This window comes from Callorhinus ursinus, unplaced genomic scaffold (genome assembly GCF_003265705.2).
Source record: "Callorhinus ursinus isolate GAN/ISIS: 27379988/994484 unplaced genomic scaffold, GSC_fseal_2.0 scaffold42, whole genome shotgun sequence".
In the NCBI taxonomy this organism is placed as follows: domain Eukaryota; kingdom Metazoa; phylum Chordata; class Mammalia; order Carnivora; family Otariidae; genus Callorhinus; species Callorhinus ursinus.
Window position 1 is genome coordinate 8,782,653 of NW_027397104.1, and position 20,807 is coordinate 8,803,459.

At 35.0% G+C, this 20,807-nt stretch overlaps 2 protein-coding genes across 2 annotated transcripts in view; one reads left to right on the forward strand and one right to left on the reverse strand.

Annotated features, from left to right (window-relative positions):
- IFT74 (intraflagellar transport 74) overlaps positions 1-20,807 on the reverse strand; it is an 86,104-nt gene that overhangs the window by 54,260 nt on the left and 11,037 nt on the right. Inside the window, exons 7-8 of the mRNA XM_025853011.2 lie at positions 12,219-12,278; positions 10,838-10,899 (exon numbers count right to left, since the gene is read on the reverse strand). Of these exons, the coding sequence (XP_025708796.1) occupies positions 10,838-10,899; positions 12,219-12,278 (122 nt within the window). The remainder of the gene's footprint in view (positions 1-10,837; positions 10,900-12,218; positions 12,279-20,807) is intronic.
- Positions 1,319-8,331, forward strand: LRRC19 (leucine rich repeat containing 19). The gene is made up of 5 exons (XM_025852878.2): positions 1,319-1,372; positions 2,245-2,331; positions 3,907-4,420; positions 5,089-5,274; positions 5,780-8,331. Exons 2-5 carry the CDS (start codon positions 2,254-2,256, stop codon positions 6,112-6,114), a joined length of 1,113 nt encoding a protein of 370 aa, XP_025708663.2. The 5' UTR covers positions 1,319-1,372; positions 2,245-2,253; the 3' UTR covers positions 6,115-8,331.

Sequence of the window (20,807 nt, forward strand, 5' to 3'; positions counted from 1 at the left end):
AGTGTCTCCAAAAACGTAACACGAGTATCACAAGTATAACCATATAAAAGAAAGTCATTAATTATAAGCAATAACCATCTTTATCATATAATCATAAGAAATACCAGTGATGTGCCACTTATTACTAAGCAAGGTCAATTATCAATAGGATAGAATTTTTCTCTAGAATTGTAAAAAAATTCTCTAGAATTTTGAAAAAAAAAAAGATGCTAGTTATCATGTAAATACTTCAAGACTAAAAAGACTAATTGAAGATAAATGTTTAGTCTAAATATCAAAATTTTTGAGTTTCAAAATAGTATTCTACTATTTAATCTTTCACATGTAGTTATCAACTAATAGTTTTCACAATCACTCTCTAAGCCCTACAGATTCACATATTCCCCACACATTTTTTTACACTGCCAGAATAAAACAATCTAAACTCAGAAATTTTCCTAAACAACATCTCATAATAACCCAATAAAAGATGAACAAAATCAGACAAACAACCTGGAATTTCTATTTATTTTTGTCTATTGACAAGGAGTGATATCTTCTCTTTGAACTTCAATTACAATCGTGTAACAAACGTGTTTGCTGCTGAATTTACATGGGTTTATGGGCTCACAGAACTGTCAAGCAGGCAAGGTCATCAATTTCAATCTTTTTGTTTCATAGATTAAGGATACTGAGGCTCATGGGAGTTAATCTTTTGGAACTAACTCATTCTGAACTCCATGATTATTCACTATCAACAATGAATCTTAACCACGTTTTTGCCTAGGGTTATACAGTATTCCATTTTACAGAGGGGAAGCTGCAGCACAAGGAACGTAACTCATTTTTTGAGGGCCACAATATGGCCAGCGTTAGGTCTTTTGATGCTTTGAGCACTTGCTCCTATTATAACTTGGCAGTAAATCCACCAATGACAGTGTCATAAAAATGAGTAAACAAACTTGAAACCGGAATTCAAAACTCGGGGGCTATCTTTTCAACTTGAATCTTTCTAAACACGAAATACCTTTAAGACTAACTTTAAATCACTTTAGCAATATATCTTCCCAAGTATGCATTTTTTAATATTATATACTTTAACTTGCAAAGTAAATTTGCTAATATTTACACTTTTCAAGAGTAATTAAGAAACACAAAGGTTAAGCAAAGCATTTAACTTGTTATGCTAAAAAAGTCAAAGATGACTAAGAAATTATTCTTCTAGTCAATCTTTTGCTAAGAAAGGCTGGCTTTTTTTTTTTAAATCACGTGTTCGTTGGGTACAAAGGTTAAAGCATAGTGTAATGCAACATATGACATATTTTTTTTAATGGTCTAGAAGAAACAGTAGATTCCTTAGCACACAAGTCTCAGAGAAAAGAAAAAAGTAAAGGTAAGATCCCATATATTTATAGGTTTGATGGTTGCTGGTGAATTTAAAACAAACAAACCATATTTAGGTTTGTTAATCTACAAAAATCTTTCTTTAATACGGGATGAAAGAGCAGAAAATATAATTATATCTTCCTATGATCCACCTTAGAAATATAAACCTGAGATGTGGTCAAAAAGTCTTTTCCAAATACATTTATAATGTAATATAAAGTAATTAATTTTCTTTTGGGAAAAAAAAGGTTTCATCTAATCAAATTTATAAGATCTTTTTATTCTGAAATATGCTAATCACAGAGCATTCTGAAAGTGACATTAACTTAAAAACAAATTTCCAAGATGGAAAAAGACCAAAATTATAAGTAACTATGTTTGTAGAATGAAGAGATAGAAAGCATAAATTCAATGGATTGAAGATGAAGGTAGGGAGTGTCTGAAAAAGAGCTGAAGGCTCTCATCTCCCACAGTTTTAAGTCAACAGATTATATCAATAGACAATGTCTAAAAATAAAAAACCAAAAAATAGCTACATAAGCATATACTTAAACATGTACATACACCTAAATATATAGTCTTGACTTTCTTTCATACACATATATTAAAAATTTTAAATATACAACCACTTCACTTGTTTTAAAGTTCTTTTCAATCGATCCAGGAACTAACGAGACATTCGAAAAACACTTTCATTTGCCAGGGACTTTCCACTTTAAGATTAGAGTGCAGGGAGGGTGTGGGAACATGTATGTGTTTCACATTTCATATGTTTTAAGAAAAAATGGATTTAAAAGGAGAAAAGGAGAAATCAAAATATCCTCAATACTCTCTAAAGTTCTTCTCCTATTGAGATGAAAATATTCTCTTTTCTATCAGGCCTGCAATATGAAAACTACATGCGTCACAATCTTGTTTTGGCCCCTCTCTATGCTATTATCAGATGAAAGCCAGTCTTCTCAAACAGTAAGTTTTTACAATCAAGGTAGTGAAAATATTTTCAAAGGCATACTTTGTGTACATTTAGTAAAATATCCCAAGGCAATTAAAGCAAAAAAAAAAAAATCTAAGCTATCAAAACTAATTGGTTAGCTGTATATACTCAAAATCTGTGATATGTGAGCTAGACTCTAATCTGACAGCAGTCTTCATTTTATTTAAACTAAGTTCTTTAACAGTTGGTTAAAGAAGTCTGTAAATTTTCACTATAAAATCTGAGATTAGTTTCAGGATATAAATACCACTCTTTTATGTTTTATTTATTTATTTTTTAAAGAAATCTCTGTGCCCAAAATGGGGCTCAAACTCAGGACCCTGAGGTCAAGAGTCATACATTCTATCGACCAAGCCAGCCAGGCGCCCCTAAACACCACTCTTTAAAATGTAGGGAAGGTTTTTTAAAAATCACATACTTATGAGGAAAATTATTGTTGTTGCATTACTATTATTATAGGGATATTTGAACTGCAAAAACAGTCAAAATAAGAACTATTTTTTAGATCTATAGCCACATAAGGAAAGCAATTCATGTTGGCTGGCTCTTAAATTCAATCAATAAATGGTTCAATTTCTTTTGTTTTTTTATTTTATTTTTTTAAAATATTTTATTTATTTGAGAGAGAGAGAGAGAATGAGAGAGCACATGAGAGGGGGAGGGTCAGAGGGAGAAGCAGACTCCCTGCCGAGCAGGGAGCCTGCAGCGGGACTCGACCCATGGACTCCAGGATCATGACCCGAGTTGAAGGCAGTCGCTTAACGACTGAGCCACCCAGGCACCCCAATGGTTCAATTTCTGTTATAAAATATTTTCTGGGGCCACCTGGCTGGTTTAGTCAGTAGAGCATCTGATTCTTGATCTTGGGGTTATGAGTTCAAGCCCCACATTGGCTATAGAGATCACTTAAAAAAATAAGTATTTTCTTTTAAAACACCAAACCTTGAGTTGTTAACCCTATATACAGTTATATATTGAGTATTATTTCTTAATTATTTAATAGCCTATGTGTAGTGCTGGTAGCTCTGATTTTTAAAAACAAATTTTAAAGTAATTTCATTATAAATCATGTACAAATATGAGTTAAGAGAATTATTTGCCATGTATTTCCACATAGGTAATGAAATTATACCCACATTCTTTCTGTAATGAGTATGTAATAACAGAAGATACCTATATGATTAACTAGAATCTCTTAGCTCAGGTACATGTATCAGAATTTCCTTAATCTTCAGTATTTCATCCCAATGAAGAAATAAAAGTATTTGCTTTACTTTTTTCACAATATAACATTAAAATATTAGAGAGGTAATGTTTTGCTAAAACTATTTTCTTCCAGGGGTGCCTGGGTGGCTCAGTCGGTTAAGCATCCAACTCTTGATTTTAGCTCAAGTCATGATCACAGGATTGTGAGATCTCCCTCTCCCCCTCCCCCACCTAAAAACAAAACAAAACTATTTCCTGCCAATGTCTAATTACCTGAATATGAAAATGTGGGAAATTCTGTTAGTATTTTTCCTAATTAATGCATTTCTAATTTTTTTTAGGAAGTCAAATGTAATTTCACCAAAAAGAATTATTCTTTGATTCCAGCAGATATCAATAAAAATGTTACTATACTTGATCTCAGTTACAACCAAATTACTTTGAATATTACAGACACCAGGGTTCTACAAACATATTTTTTACTCACTGAACTCTATTTGACTGAGAACAATGTCACTATGTTATATAATAATGGCTTTGGTAACCTCTCCAATCTAGAAATTTTAAATATCTGTAGAAACTCCATCCACGTAATTGAACAGGGTGCGTTCATGGGCTTAAATAAACTAAAACAGTTACATCTCTGTCAAAACAAAATATTTCAACTGAATCCTGATGTACTTGTGCCTCTAAAAAACCTGATACTTCTGAATCTGCAAGGCAATTTCATAAGCTATTTTGATGTACCACAACTGTTTCATCTGGAATTAATAATTTTATATGGAAATCCATGGAACTGCTCTTGCAGTCTACTGAATTTGCAGAACTGGTTGAACACATCAAATGTGACACTAGGTAAGCTAACATTATTTAAATTAATCAAAACCAAAATGTGACTGATTTTTTCCTGTCCCACCCCAAGAAAGTCTCTCATTTCATGTTTTAAAGAAAAAGAAACTATTCCTGTTTAAGGGAAGCAGGAAGAAACACTGAAAAATAATTGTTGAATAGATATTCTTCCTCTGCCTTTTAGGGAAAAAAAAAGGAGAAGAAAAGAAATTTAAATGTTCTATATATGTGAGATGATACTGTCACTTCAAGTGTTAAGTTTGAAGTTTGAATACAAATACATAAGAGTAATTTTTTTTTCAGTATTTCCTTTTTTTAGGATATCTTGCCAGATAGTAGGTAAAAACAGGTGCCCTATTTTCTTAACTGAAAACCATGCTCTGCCCGAGATCAATTTTTATCACAATCTTAATCATAACATCTTTACTAACACAAACTAAACAATAAACAGATACTGCATTTAAACCATATATATTGTAAAATAACTTAATAAACAAGAAGGTGAATCTTTCCCTTCTTGTGTTGCTAGGCAAATACAAGAGTTTCTTATAATCTGTAATAATGACAGGTCTACTAAAAAATTCTAGGTAAAAATAATTATAAAATGTTAGCTATAATAATTTATTAACTATAATAATCCTATTTCCATAATAAATCTTATTCTGATTTACCAGAAAATGAGAACATCACCACGTGCACCTACCCAGATATCCTGATGTACTACAGTATCAAAACAGTACCTTATAATGCTGAGTGCTATTCAAAATTTCCTCCACCTATAAATGAAGATCTTTATAACCATTTTCAGTCCATTAGCAACTCAACATTTAATAGCTCTTTGAACAACTTAAAAAACTCAGGTAATGTACTGGTTTTTAATATTAATATTGCTGAAGGCAGTATACTAAATAAACTGAAGTAGTTTTAATTTTTCTAAATTTTAAATTTCTAGAAACAATGTAAAAGAACAATTCCTCATCTCAACAAAAGATTTACAAAATACTAAGTTTCCAAACTAGGCTCTGCTAGTTACCATCCAAATGCCATTATGCAACTTATTTAACTTTTCTGAGTCTTGGTTTTGACCAATTAAGTCATAATTATTAACAAGTATAAATCAATAATGTTCTTTGGTGAATTGATAAACAATACCTGCAAAGACAAGTAGTTATTTTGGAAAAAAGGTATTTTTTCAGCACACTTTGAAATATCTTGTGGTTTTAGTAACTTTTGCTTAAAAAAAATTATAATGTTTATTTCTAATACCAATATTATGGAGTTATTAGGACATATGATTAATGATTATTTTATTTTTGTCAATTTAACAAAATCTCTCTCTCTTTCTCTCTCGGTATTCCAATTAAGAACATAAACTTGGAAAAAGCTGGGCTTTTCTTGTTGGTGTGGTAGTCACTGTACTGATGACTTCATTCCTCATTTTTGTTGCTATGAAATGCCCAATATGGTATAATTTTCTGCTTAGTTACAATCATCACCACCTGGAAGAGCATGAAGCAGAAGCCTATGAAGATGGTTTTACTGGAAATTCAAGTTCTCCTTCACAGGCCCCAGATACAAACTCTGAAGAAACTACAGTAATATTTGAACAACTACATTCATTTGTGATAGATGACGATGGGTTTATTGAAGACAAATATATAGATACACATGAATTACATGAAGAAAATGAATTCTCTTAAATGCTTGATTTTTTAAAAAAATGTTACTGGTTTACTCACAATTTAGACATAAATGGAGATTAGGCATGTGATATACCAAACTGTGGCTAGTAGACTTTCATATTAATTGCAAGACAAATGAATATCATAGAATCATGTTTTTCTCATTGGTACTGAGCAAGTAGGTCCAAATATAGTAATTGACATCCTCTGGTAGCTTACAGTGACATTACTAGCATTACTATTTTCAGCAGTATTCAGGAGACCATACATCCTAATAAGGAAAAGACCTAAAGTAAATTATTCATTAAAATGAACTGATTTTAATATTAGCCCAGATATTTGATGTAATACATATTAAATTATATTAAAGTTTTATTGAGTAGAATCAGTAAAAAAATAAAGGTTTTGGGGGCCACCTGGGTGGCTCAGTTAGCTGAATATCTGACTCTTTAGTTTTGGCTCAGGCTCAGGTCTTGATCTTGGGGGAGCCCGGGATCCAGGCCAATGTTGGGCTCCGTGCTCAGTGCAGTCTGCTTGTCCCTGTCCTCCCACTCTGGTTCTCCCCCTGCTTGTGCTCTCTCTCTCTCCCTCTCAAATAAATAAAATCTTTAGAAAAAAATTTAAAAAAAATAAAGGTTTTGGATTTGTCAAAGTGAAAACGCTTAAACATACAACACACTAAGATTGATTTTATGCTCACAGAATGAATTCATGGAATTGGAAAGTATTTTTTTAAATGCTTCCTGAATTAGCACAATAAATTTCCTGAAAATTTAGTACTAACTTAAAGCACAGGTACAATGTCCAAGCACAATCCCTAATAAGTTACTACTGACTTAAAAAAAAAAAAAGGTTACTACTGCTTTCAGTTATAAAGGAAGATCATCACCATAATGCATGATCATCATAACTGAATAGTATGGTAGCTTCCAAAGTGGGTATCACAAGTCTCCACGAATCTTGTTTTTAAAAATCTGTATTTCTGGGCGCCTGGGTGGCTCAGTTGGTTGGGCGACTGCCTTCGGCTCGGGTCGTGATCCTGGAGTCCCGGGGTCGAGTCCCGCGTCGGGCTCCCTGCTCGGCGGGGAGTCTGCTTCTCCCTCTGACCCTCTTCCCTCTCGTGCTCTCTATCTCTCATTCTCTCTCAAATAAATAAATAAAAAATAAAATCTTTAAAAAAAAATAAAAATAAATAAAAATCTGTATTTCTGCCTCTCTTTGGGAGAGTTCTATTCAAATGAGTCTGTGCTGAAGCTGAGGAATCTTCAGTTGGTCCACGGACAGATGTTTGGGATCCTGCAGATATAGCAATGTTTCCCAAATTGTTTTCTAGAATATTAATTTCCAGGGAAATGATCAGAAGTATTTACAGGGGGAAAAACAGTACATGGTAAAAGTACTAGAGAATTACTATAGGAAATACTGAGTTTAAACAAAGTGAAATAAGAGTCTTTACCATAGGACTTATTCAAGATTCTAATAAGCTAAAGTGCTCTCTGCTCTTCAAGAACCAAGTATTAAGAATTTTCCAAACTTACTGGACAACAAAACCCTTTCTTTGAGGTATGCCTACAGTGAGTTCATAGCACAATAATGATCCAAAAACAGTTTGAACAATGACCTTGAGACTATTACAGAAAGAGTCTGAAGTTAATTATTTACTAATTCCTTATAATCAATTGGCTGTAATCAAAATTTTAACAATGCAAACAGTGGCGTTAAAAATTGTAATGAAATCCATTATTTTTACCCTGCAGAGGAGTGAAAATTAACTGTATTTATATCCTTTAGAGAAAAGAGTATCTCTAAAACACTATAATAAAATACATTTATGGATGAAATAATATGATGTTTTAGATTTTCTTCATCATCATACAGGGGAGTAGTACCTACATGTCTATATGGAGGAGGAATGGATATGAGCTGATGGAACTGGGAGATGGAGCTGGGAGATGATATAATAACACTTATTTTTTTGTATGTTCAAATTTTTTTATAATAAGGTTTTTAAAATGCACATGTACTTGATAGTTTCTCAGAAAAAAGAGTCTAAGAATAATGTATATGTATGTTATATTCTGCAAAATGGTCATTTTAAAGGTCATATCAATAGTAAATTCAGTTCAAATGTCTACTGAGGGAAATAAAAACTGTTTAGGATGATATATACCCTGTGAAATAGAACTGACTCATTTATAATGCATATTTGCTTGTGTTTATAGAAACATGTTTTCAATAAAGGATATAAATGTTTTACATGTAATATTTCTTACTAGACAATATCAATTTTACTTTATTGTTCTAAATCTTGATTATAAAAGTGAGATAATTATGGAAATGAAATGCTTTTTCTAAATAATTATTTTACCAAAATATCATTTCCTAATTTAAGAGGCAAATATTAATATTTGAAAAATGTAGTAAAGTGAAATATAATTATGAATGAGCAAAGACTACATCTAATTTCTTGAGCCTCTAATAACTGAATGCTGGCATATGAAATTGAATTAAAACCAAGTATAATGTTACAGTAATATGTTAAAGGCTCTACACTATAACTAACTTATTATGAATAGATGTTCCATAATAAACCAGATGGTTTAGTCATACCACACTAAATGGCCATACTAAAAGAGAAAAGAATGAAGTTTTTTGGACCTGCCTTCTCAAGGTATGCCATTACCAGCTCCCTTTGAATAGCCAAGGGAGTAGCCAAGGTAGATCCTTTGTGTTACTGAGATGTTGGCCATCTGATTAACGCATGAAATCTATTCACCTACTGCATATAAAAGTAAACTTCATGAAGATAACTTCTGTTCTTAATTCAATTTTCTGCTTAGAAGGGTCAGGAGAACCAAATACACTCAGCCTCAATTACAAACTACAGACATTAAGAAACTGCTGACATTTCAGGACAAACCACCAGATTTTAAGAACTTTTTCCTTAACTAAATGAACCAAATAGACTTAAAAGTCTAAGACAGTCTTAAATTTATAATCTGTGAGTTATCATTCTGGATGAAATATATATAATACATACACATATAATATTTATAAATCTGACCTGAATATTATATAACTGCAGATGAAATAAATGAGGACCTTAATGTTCTAAACTCTGTTAGGTGTTCAATGGACTACAGTTCATTATTTACTTTTTAGGTACCTAGGGGAGTTATTTTATGTATGGTAAATGATAAATATTTGTTAAATGGTTCAAAATCAGAACAGTAAAAAAGAAAGTTTTCAAGTAAGAGCTTGGTCACCATGAATATGTAATTTTCTTTGTAAATGGGAAGGACTTCCAGTATTTATAATTTTTAAGGCAGCACTTTACAGCAGTATCAAATGATAGATAAGGGAAAAAGAGGTTCCTTTGTTTGTAATCAACAAAAAAATTGCATTTATCTTTCAAGTGTTTTACCATTACATGTTAACATCCTATTCTTCATCAAATATTTACGTTATATGCATAAGTAACAGAACAGTATATTTGGTGTTACAGAATTTAAGTAATTTTGATTAATTATTATCCTTGCTCTCAGAGATTAAGACTGATAAAATTCTGAGACAAAATATGTATGGGGTGGGTGTATACAAAATAGCTTATATTTTATGTTTGCATTGCCTTAGACAATATTTAATTAAGGCCCCCAATCAATGAAGATAATTCTGTTAACTACTGTTATTATCTGAATATTTATGTCCTTCAAAATTTGTGTTGCAATCCCAGCCCCCAAAGGTAATGGTATTAGTAGGTGCAATCTTTGGGAAGTGATTAGGTAGTGAGGGTGGAGCCCTCACGAATAGGATTAGTGCCCTTATAAAAAGAGATCCCACAGACCCCCTTCTACCATGGGAGTATACAGCAAGAAGATGCCTGGTATGAACAGGAAGAGGGACCTCACCAGAATGGGACCATGTTGGTGCCTTGAGCCTGGACTGCACAGCCTCTAGAACTGTGAGCAATAAATTCCTATTGTTTATAAGTTACCCAGTTTATGGTATATTGTTTTAGCAGCCCAAATGGACTAAGACAACTACATCACATCTACCTATTACCTTTGTAGGCCTTTGTCACTGCCACACTGCCACTTATTACCAAAGTCAAAATTATTTGCTATTGGGTCTTTAACCATGTTATATAAAAAGATGTATACACATATATGCATTACTATAACTATCAATTAGAAATTAATAATTGAATAATGAAATAATGTAAACAGCTCACTAATAATGTACATTTTATTAGACTGGGCCTTGAATCTCCTAATTCAAACTAGTTAAAAAGCCCAGGTTAAAATTGTAAATGGCAGAGATGAAGATGTTCTTATCCATCTTAGATTTTAAACTACTTGAAATAGAAATTTTATTTATCTAATCTATGTAGTAATTTTATTTATCCAGGATTTGGATACTTAATGATCAATGAAAATAACATGTTTAAATAATAAAATTTGTATTGCAAATATTCAGCTTTTTAAAATAAAATGCAAGGGAAGGGGTGCCTAGGTGACTCAGTCAGTTGAGCATCCAGCTCTTGATCTCAGTTCAAGGTTTGATCTCATGGTCATGAGTTTTGGTCTGCACTGGGCTCCACACTGGATGTGGAGCCTACTTAAAAAAAAAAAAAAATGCAAGGAAAAACTGAGAAAATTTGTAAGGAAATAAATGACTTCAAAGTTAGACTACCTAATTCAGCTCCTTAAAAATGTTTGATTTCTAAATGGATTGTACTTACACTTGTCTTTCAGTAAATATGATATCCATACTTTGTGTTTCTTGATCATTTTGAGCTTTAAGCTGAATGAAGAGTTAACAGAGAAGTTAGTGATAAAAAATTACCATTAAACTGAACTACTTCTTTAAAAGTTATTCTGGTCATGAACTAATTGAGAGATTATTATAATAATCCTAATGCCACATGCAAAGTTTTTAAAAAATATATAGTATTTATTTCACTTAACAAACTACAACCCCCAAAAAAGGAAGTCTTTTTCACAGGCACTGTAATCTCACACCAAAAATATTCACTATTCTTTAGTGATCTATCGAATAATCCAGTATAAACTCAATTTATGTAAATAGAATTTCTAAAATTTATTGGGTGGTCAACAGTTGATTAGTAATATGTTGATTTTAGACCAAACACAAGTTTTATCCTTAAAAAGAATTTTACCTGAGTACTCCTACTTTACTCTACCTGTGCATATTCAGCTTAGAATTTGGTTCTATCCCAAACAACTGACAGAACTCATAAAGAAGTTTCCACATTTTACATGTGGCATTAAAAGTATATTTTTAAATTGGAAATTCTCCTGTGTTCTAAAATTAAGACTAATTTCACCAAATTATGTTTTTAGAACCCCAATTTAGAAAAAAGTCATTTTATAAATTCTATGCTTTCACAGAATAGTCTGACTGTGTAAGTTATAAGCTATATCATAAGCTATATAAAAGTTGTATAAATTATAAGTTATATAAACTATAGGCTCTATGTATGTTACTTTCTTCCAAATATTTGTAATCAAAACAAGTTAGCTACTAATATTTTGTTTTCTACCAAGGAATCTAAGAACATTGAACACAGATTCTCATTTATCAATCAAAAGGTAGTATTATATCCAGCATCATATGGTAACTATTCAATTTTCTCTCTTACTTATAAAACTTTGTAAAGGTGGCATTGTATTTCCAGTGAGTACTCAGCTCCATTTGTGCAAATATTAAACCAAAAGTATTCTAAACTAATTTATATACAAGGAAATATAGATGAGACTCCCTAACTAATGCTGTGTGAGACCAGTTCAACCTAGCCTTGTAGAAAGACACTAAAGAATCCACTAGAGAGATCTGACCAAGAGGAAGAAATTTAAAAAGAGCAACTGAAAGGGCGCCTTGCTGGCTCAGTAGAGCATGCAACTCTTGATCTTGGGGTTGTGAGTTCAAGCCCCGGAAAAGCAACTGAGGGAACTCAACTGTAATAACAGTATTTAGGATCAGAATAATACATATCTGTAAGGTGTGTAAGGTTTTATCAAACTATTTCTAGATTATAAATGCTTTGTACTGGAGGATATGATCTATGTAAGTTTATTGCTCATGCTTATAAATTTTCTTACCATGTTGTAATCATTCATTACTTCTTCCATTTCAGTATTGGTATTAAGTTTATCTACCAACTAAAAACAAAGATAGAAAAAAAAATCACTCTATTAGTCTTTATAAATTTTCTCTATAATTCATAAATTGGTATTCAATCTTACAATGAGTAGTCATTTCAAGTATTAATATTTCCAAGTATTTTATCTTCTAAAATAAAAACAAATATTGAGCTAAGTATATACCATGCGTTTGGCCAATCAATAAATCACATTTTTAGGGTGGCAAAGTGAGCAGTAATAAACCACTATCCCAAAGATCATATATTGAAAAGCTTTGCCTGCTTTGAAAAGATGTCTGGCCTTAAAAGAAGTGTCTGAAGAAGACAAAAGTTTGGGGAACCTGTGTCTGTCTCTTTTCCCCAGCAGAGAGGGTATTAACAGATTTATAAATTTATACCAGTGAAAATGCAAAATTATTTTCTTGGTTTTTTAAAAATTAAAAACAGAACAAAACAAAAAAACCCAACAGGGTAAGGCACCATCAGAACACCAGTGAGCCTACTTCAAAACATTTGGCAATGAAGAAATAGCTAATGTATTGTGCCAAACATTACTCTGGGCCTGTTGAATGTATTACACTTCACTTAATTTTAACAATTACTCCACAAAGTAGATACTACCCACATTTTGCAGATAAAGAAATTTAACAAGTTGTGGAGCCAGAAATTGAACAGGAAGGCTACTAAAAACAAACTATTTGGATATAACTATTTCTAAAAGACTAAGCTTTATTAACGTACTATGTGTTAGTACATATATCATATTTCACTTCTGATATGAATAAGTGCTACTAACACCTAACATTTGAGATCTTACTATATGTTAGATATTGGCTAAATGTCTTCCCTCTATTAGGTGTTAGTTCATTATCCTACAAATAACATATTTTACACATTATTATTATCATACTAAGTAACTTACCTAATGAATCCCACTATAACTAAAAATGGCTTTTATCTAATGTAATTTCATATTTTATAAAAAAACTTTCTCATATTTAGAACAAAACATTTACTTAAACAATTGCACTGAATACTAGGCTCTACAAAATGTTCGTTATGGATTATATAGTCCAACATATTTGAGAATTACAATATCCCATAAACAGCAAAATTTGTTTATGAGTACAATATAACAATATCAAGTAGGTAGAGCATAATTTACCTAGCCATTATGCTGGAGTGTTTCTTATTTTATGTAACACTATTTTTTACTAGAAGTGAGATAAAAGTTATCCTCTTTAAGTCCAAACACCATTGCTGTCTAGAGGACCTACAGAGTTAGAAGAAAGAAAATTCTGAGACTAGAAATTTTCAGGGGGCTAAGATCACACCAAAGACTGGGGCAGTTATGAAGAAAGCCAAGGAGACTATTTCTTCAGAAAGTCCACACTGGGAAAAATCCTTGGTGGAACTATGTTTATTTTACATACTCTATTTTGGCAGAAGGCAACCCCTGTATTTTGAATGAAACATAAGGATGGAGGTAATCTGTGTACTAAGTAATTGAATTTTTTAAGATTTCATGATAACAGCTCTCCATAGAAAGGCAAAATGTTTTTTCCAAAGAAATAACATTCAGTACACAATAAATTTTACTTTTAAAATTAATATTTTAGTATTGGTAGGGAAAAAATAGGGTGTATTGCAGTATTTGTAAGAAAATGTATTTTTTTAAGAAGACTAGAAGAATAGGGGTTAAGACGGTGAAGTAGTAGGAGGTCCCTATGCTTGCCTCATCCCTTGAACACAACTAGATAAATATCAAATCATTCTAAACACCAAGAAATCGATCGGAGGACTGAGAGAATAAACTGCACAACTAGAGGGAGAGAAGAGACCACACTCTGGAAGGTAGGACGTGTGGAGACATGATTTGTGGGGGAAGATTCATGGGTACTGTGGAGGGGAGGGAGCCGTGATCACAGAAACAGGGGGACAGGGGAAAAGGGAGAGACTGAGAGAGAGAGAGAGAGAGAGGAGAGAGGGAACAGTGAACAGAGGATAACATAAGAAAAAGACTTCCCCAAAACCACTGACTGGGAAAATGACAGGGGCTGATAATGTTGAGTTTTTACAACCAGCAGAGCTCAAAGACTGGAGTTTCAGAAATCCACACTCTGGTTGGTATGGAGCTTGGTTGGCACTGTGGTGCACCTGGGGAGGAGGGCAGAGGCCTGGAAGTGGAGAGTGCAATCTGAGGATCCCCTGGGCTGCACTAGAAGAGATGTCTCCCCCTTCTTGACTGCACTTGGGAGAGGTGACATTGCCTTTCTGGGGACAAAAGAGCTGGCAGGCACCAATTCCCTCCCCCGTACCTCAGCGTAGGCACAGAGACACCTGCTGAGGGTGGCTAACATGGACATCTGCTCTTTGCAGCACTTTACTCCAAACTCCAAACTCCTGCATTTTGGTACAACTGCCCTTCTGGGACAAACTTGCAACAGTCCCAGCACGGCAAAAGGAGCAGCACAGGTCCACCCCTCACACCAGGTCCCTAAAGGTCAGAGTTTTTAAAATTTGGGCGGCCTGCTTTGGATAGAACATAGGAGTCCTGCACTGCCAGGAGGGAGGCAGCCCAGACAGACAGGGTGAAGGCTGGGATCTGAGGACCGCATGGAACACACAAAGGGAGATTGTTCACTCTTCTGTGAGGGCTTCCCGGACAGCAGCAGGGGTGAACTCCCCTCTCGATGGATGAGGGAGAGGGCTGGAGCCATTTTTGTCTCCCACCCATCAGCACAAATTGACTTCAGTGAGCAGCACAGAGCCAACATTGAAGGTCTGAGCACCTTACACCAGGCCCCGCCCCCCTGTACTCTGCAGGTTCTTCTTTACTAGGGCAAGTGTGCCTGAGAACCAGAGCATCAGGCTCCTCCCCCAGAAGACCAGCATACAGCAAGTCTGTTGACCATAGAGAGCTGCAAAGCTTCAGTTCTAGTGGAAATAGTATCAGGCCTCTTTTAACAAGCAGACCAGAGCACACCTAGTTAAGACCTGCCACACTCTGGCCAAGGTTCAAACACTCCCCACTGCAGGCAAGAAGAAACTCTGCAGAGGACCGACCTAAGGGAAAGAGCAGCCAAAACACAGCAGCAGAGTGCACACAGCATATACCAGAAACACTTGTTTAAGCACTAAGCCCTGGACAGTATATGATCCCTTCTTAATAAAGCATTACTCTCAGGAGCAGGAAACCTAACAGGCTTTCCTAACACACTAAAGAAGATAGAGACCTAGCAAAATACTGAAATGGGAGGAATTCATCCCAAAAGAAAGAATAAGAAAAGGATATGGCTAGGGATCTAATTGAAACAGATGTAAGTATTAAACCTGATCCAGTATTTAAAGCAACAATCATAAGGATTGAGAAAAGCACAGAAGACACCAGGGAGTCCCTTAGACTTGAGAAAAGCATAGAAGACTTGAAAAAAGCATAAAGGCTTGAGAAAAGCATAGAAGACACCAGGGAGTCCCTTACCACAGATATAAAAGACCTAAAAACTAGTCACGCTAGAATAAAAGATGCTATAACTAAGCTACAAAACCAAATAGATATGATGACCACAAGGATGGAAGAAGCAGAGGAATGAAAAAGTGATAAAGAAGACAAAATTAGGGGTGCCTGGGTGACTTAGTTGGTTGAGCATCTGCCTTTGGCTTAGGTCATGATCCTAGGGTTCTGGGATCAAGCCCAACATCTGGTTCCCTGTTCAGCGGGGAACCTCCTTCTCTCTCTCCCTCTGCCTGCCACTCCCCCCTGCTTGTGTTCTCTCACTCTCTGTCAAATAAATAAGTAAAATCTTAAAAAAAAAAAAAGTTAAAAGTATGGAAAATCAAGAAGAAAAGAGGGAAAGAAAAATATTTGATCACAAACGTAGACTTGGGGAACTCAGCTATTCCATAAAGTGTAAAAACATTCATTTTTTTTAAGATTTTATTTATTAGAGAGAGGGAGAGAGGGCACACAAGTGTGAGCACAAGCAGGGGGGAGTGGCAGGCAGAGGGAGAAGCAGGCTCTCTATGGAGCAAGGAGACTGATGTGGGACTCGATCCCAGGATCCTAGGATCAAGACCTGAGCTGAAGGTGGACGCTTAACCAACTGAGCCACCCAGGAGTCCCAATAACATTCTTATCATAGGAGTCCCAGAGAAGAAAAGAGGGAGGACAGGGCAGAAGGTTTATTTGAGCAAATTATAGCTGAAAACTTCCCTAATCTGGGGAAGGAAACAGACACCCAAACACAGGAGGCACAGAGAACTCCCCTCAAAATCAACAAAAGTAGGCCAACACCAAGAGTATCACAGTAAAATATGCAAAATACAGAGATAAGGGAAAAATCCTAAAAGCAGCAAGGAAAAGAAATCCCTAACTTTTAAGGGAAGACAAATAAGGTTACCAGCAGATCTCTCCACAGAAACTTGTCAGGTCAGAAGCGGATAGCATGATATATTCAACATGCTGAATGGGAAAAATATGCAGCCAAGAATACTTTATCCAGCAAGGTTGTCACTCAGAGTACAAGGAAATATAAAGAGTTCCCAGGACAAATAAAAACTAAAGGAGTTTGTGACCACTCCACCAGCCCCACAAGAAATATTAAAGGGGACTCTTTGAGTGGGGAAAAAAGACCAAAAGCAACAAAGACTAGAAAGGAAGAGAGAAAATCTTCAGAAACAACAATTTAACAGGTAATAAAATGGCACTAAATTCATATCTATCAATAACCACTCTGAATGTAAATGGAATAAATGTTCCAATCAAGACACAGGGCATCAGAATGGAAAAAAACAAGACCCATCTATATGCTGCCTATAAGAGACTCATTTTAGACCTAAAGACCCCTGCAAATTCAAAGTGAAGGGATGGAGAACGATTTACCATGCAAATAGATGTCAAAAAAGAGCCAGAGTAGCCATACTTATATCAGGCAACTAGATTTTAAACCAAAGACTATAAGAAGAGATGAAGAAGGGCACTATATCATAATTAAGGGGTCTATCTAACAAGAAGATCTAACTATTGTAAATATTTATGCTCCCAACTTGGGAGCACCCAAATGTATAAAGCAATTAGTAACAAACATAAAAAAAAAACTCATTGATAATAACACAATAATAGTAGGGGACTTTAACACCCCACTCACAGCAATGGACAGATCATTCAAGCAGAAAAGCAACAGAGAAACGACGGCTTGAATGAACGAACACTGGACCAGATGGACTTAACAGATATACTCAGAACATTCCAACCTAAAGCAGCAGAATACACATTCCTTTCAAGTGCACATGAGACATTCTCCAGAACAGATCCCATACTGGGTCACAAATCAGGCCTCAACAAGTACAAAAAGACTGAGATCATACCATGCATATTATCTGACCACAATGCTATAAAACTGGAAGAAGTCAACTACAAGACCACAAGAAAAAATGTGGAAAGATCACAATACATGGAAGTTAAGGAACATCCTACTAAAGCATGAATGGGTTAACCAGGAAATTAAAGAAGAAATTAAAAAAAAAAAATACATGGAAACAAATGAAAACAAGATGGTCCAAAACCTTAGAGATGCAGCAAAAGTGGTCATAAGAGGGAAGTATATAGCAATATAGGCCTACCACAAAAAGCAAGAAAAATCTCAAATATACAACCTAACTTCACATGTAAAGGAGTTAGAAAAAGAATGGCCAAGTGAAGCCTAAAGCCAGCAGAAGAAAGGAAATAATAAAGATTAGAGCAGAAATAAATGGTATAGAGGTGCCTGGGTGGCTCAGTTGGTTAAGCATCCAACTCTTGATTTCAGCTCAGGTCATGCATGATCTCAGGGTCTTGAGACTGAGCCCTGAGTCAGGCTCCATGCTGGGTGTGGAATCTGCTTAGGATTCTCCCTCTCCCTTTCCCTCTGCCCCTCCCCTCCACTCATGCTGTCTCTCCCTCTCTATCTCTCTAAAAAAGGAAAAGAAAGAAATGATAGAGAAACAAAAAGAGCAGTAGAACAGATCAATGAAGCCAGGAGCAGGTTCTTTGAAGGAATTAATAAAATTGATCACTTCCTAGCCAGACTTATCAAAAAGAAAAGAAAAAGGACCCAAATAAACAAAATCACAAATGAGAGAGGCTAGATCATAACCAACACCACAGAAATACAATTATGAGAGTATTATGAAAAATTATACGCCAACAAATTGGGCAATCTGGAAGAAATGAATAAATTCCTAACATATAAACTACCAAATCTGAAACAGGAATAGAAAACTTGAACAGACCCATAACCTGCAAAGAAATTGAAGCAGTAATCAAAACTCTCCCAACAAACAAAAGTCCAGGGCCAGATGGCTTCCAGGGGAATTCTACCAAACCTTTCTTTTTATTATAATTACTGGATATAATTATATCCACTTAGTTTTTTTTTTTTAAGATTTTATTATTTATTTGACAGACAGAGAGAGCAAGCATAAGCAGGGTGAGCTGCAGAGAGAGAGGGAGAAGCAGGCTCCCTGCTGAGAAGGGAGCCCCATGTGGGGCTCAATCCCAGGACCCCAGGACCATGACCTGAGCTGAAGGCAGATACTTTACCGACTGAGCCACCCAGGTGCCACTACCAAACATTTAGAAAGTTAATGCCTATTCTTCTCAAACTATTCCAAAAAATAGAAATGGAATGAAAATTTCCAAACTCATTCTATGAGGCCAGCATTACCCTGATTTCAAAACCAAAGACTCCACTAAAAAACAGAACTACAGGTCAATATCCCTGATGAGCATGGATGCAAAAATTCTCAACAAAATACCAGCAAATCAAATCCCACAGTACATTAAAAGAGTCATTCCCATGATCAAGTGGGATTTATACCTGGGTTGCAAGGGTGGTTCAATATTTGCAAATCAATCAACATGATACACCACATTAATAAAAGAAAAGAACCATATGATCCTCTCAGTAGACACAGAAGAAGCATTTGACAAAGTACAGCATCCATTCTTAATAAAAATTCTCAACAAAGGAGAGATAGAGGGAAGATACCTCAACATCCTAAAAGCCATATATGAAAGACTGACAACTAATATCACCCTCAATGGGGGAAACCTGAGAGCTTTTCCTCTACAGTCAGGAACAAGACGGGGATGTCCACTCTCACCATTGTTATTTAACATAATACTGGAAGTCCTAGCCTCAGCAGACAACTAAAAGAAATTAAAAGGCATCCGAATTGGCAAGGAAGAAGTCAAACTTTCACTATTTGCGGATGACATGATACCCTATGTAGAAAACCCGAAAGACTCCACCAAAAAAATCTGCTAGAACTGATACACAAATTCAGTAAAGTAGCAGGATAAAAAAATCAATGTTGCAACACATTTCTGTACAATAATGAAGAAGCAGAAAGGATAAATCAAGGAATCACTCCCATTTACAACTGCACCAAAATCCATAAGATACCTAGGTATAAACCTAACCAAAGAGCTAAAAGATCTGTACACCAAAAATTATAGAACCCTGATAAAAGATGACACAAAGAAATGGAAAAACATTCCATGCTCATGGATTGGAAGAACAGATATTGTTAAAACATCTATACTACCCAAAGCAAGCTACACATTTAATGCAATCCCTATCAAAATACCACCAGCATTTTTCACAGAGCTAGAATAAACAATCCTAAAATTTGTATGGAACCAGAAAAGACCCTGAATAGCCAAAGCAATCTTGAAAAAGAAAAACAGAACTGGAGGCATCGGGACTCTGAATTTCAAGCTATATTACAAAGCTGTAGTGATCAAGACAGTACGGTACTGGCACAAAACAGACATACAGATCAGTGGAACAGAATAGAAAACCCAGAAATGGACCCACAACTATATGATCAACTAATCTTAACAAAGCAGGAAAGACTACCCAATGGAAAAAAAATCTCTTCAACAAATAGTGTTGGGAAAACTGGACAGCAATATGCAAAAGAATGAAACTGGACTGCTTTCTTACCCCAAACACAAAAATAAATTCAAAATGGATGAAAGATCTAAATGTGAGACAGGAAACCATCAAAATCTCAAGAGAACACAGGCAGCAACATCTTGGACATCAGCTATAAGCAACTTCTTACTAGACACATTTCCGCAGGCAAAGGAAACAAAAGCAAAATGAACTATTGGGACTTCTGCACAGTGAAAGAAACAATCAACAAAACTAAAAGACAACCTTTGGAATGGGAGGAAGTATTTGCAAATGACTTATCTGACAAAGGGTTAGTATCCAAAAATCTATAAAGAACTTAGAATTCAGGGCGCCTGGGTGGCTCAATTGGTTAAGCATCTGCCTTCGGCTCAGGTAATGATCCCAGGGTCCTGGGATTGAGCCCCACATCGGGCTCCCTCCTCAGTGGGGAGGACTGCTTCTCCCTCTCCCTCTGCCTCTGCCTGCCACTCCCCCTGCTTGTGGCTCGCACACTGTCTCTGTCAAATAAATAAAGTCTTAAAAAAAAAAGAACTTATGAATTCAACACCCAAAAAAATAATCCAGTTAAGAAGAAGGCAGAAGATTTG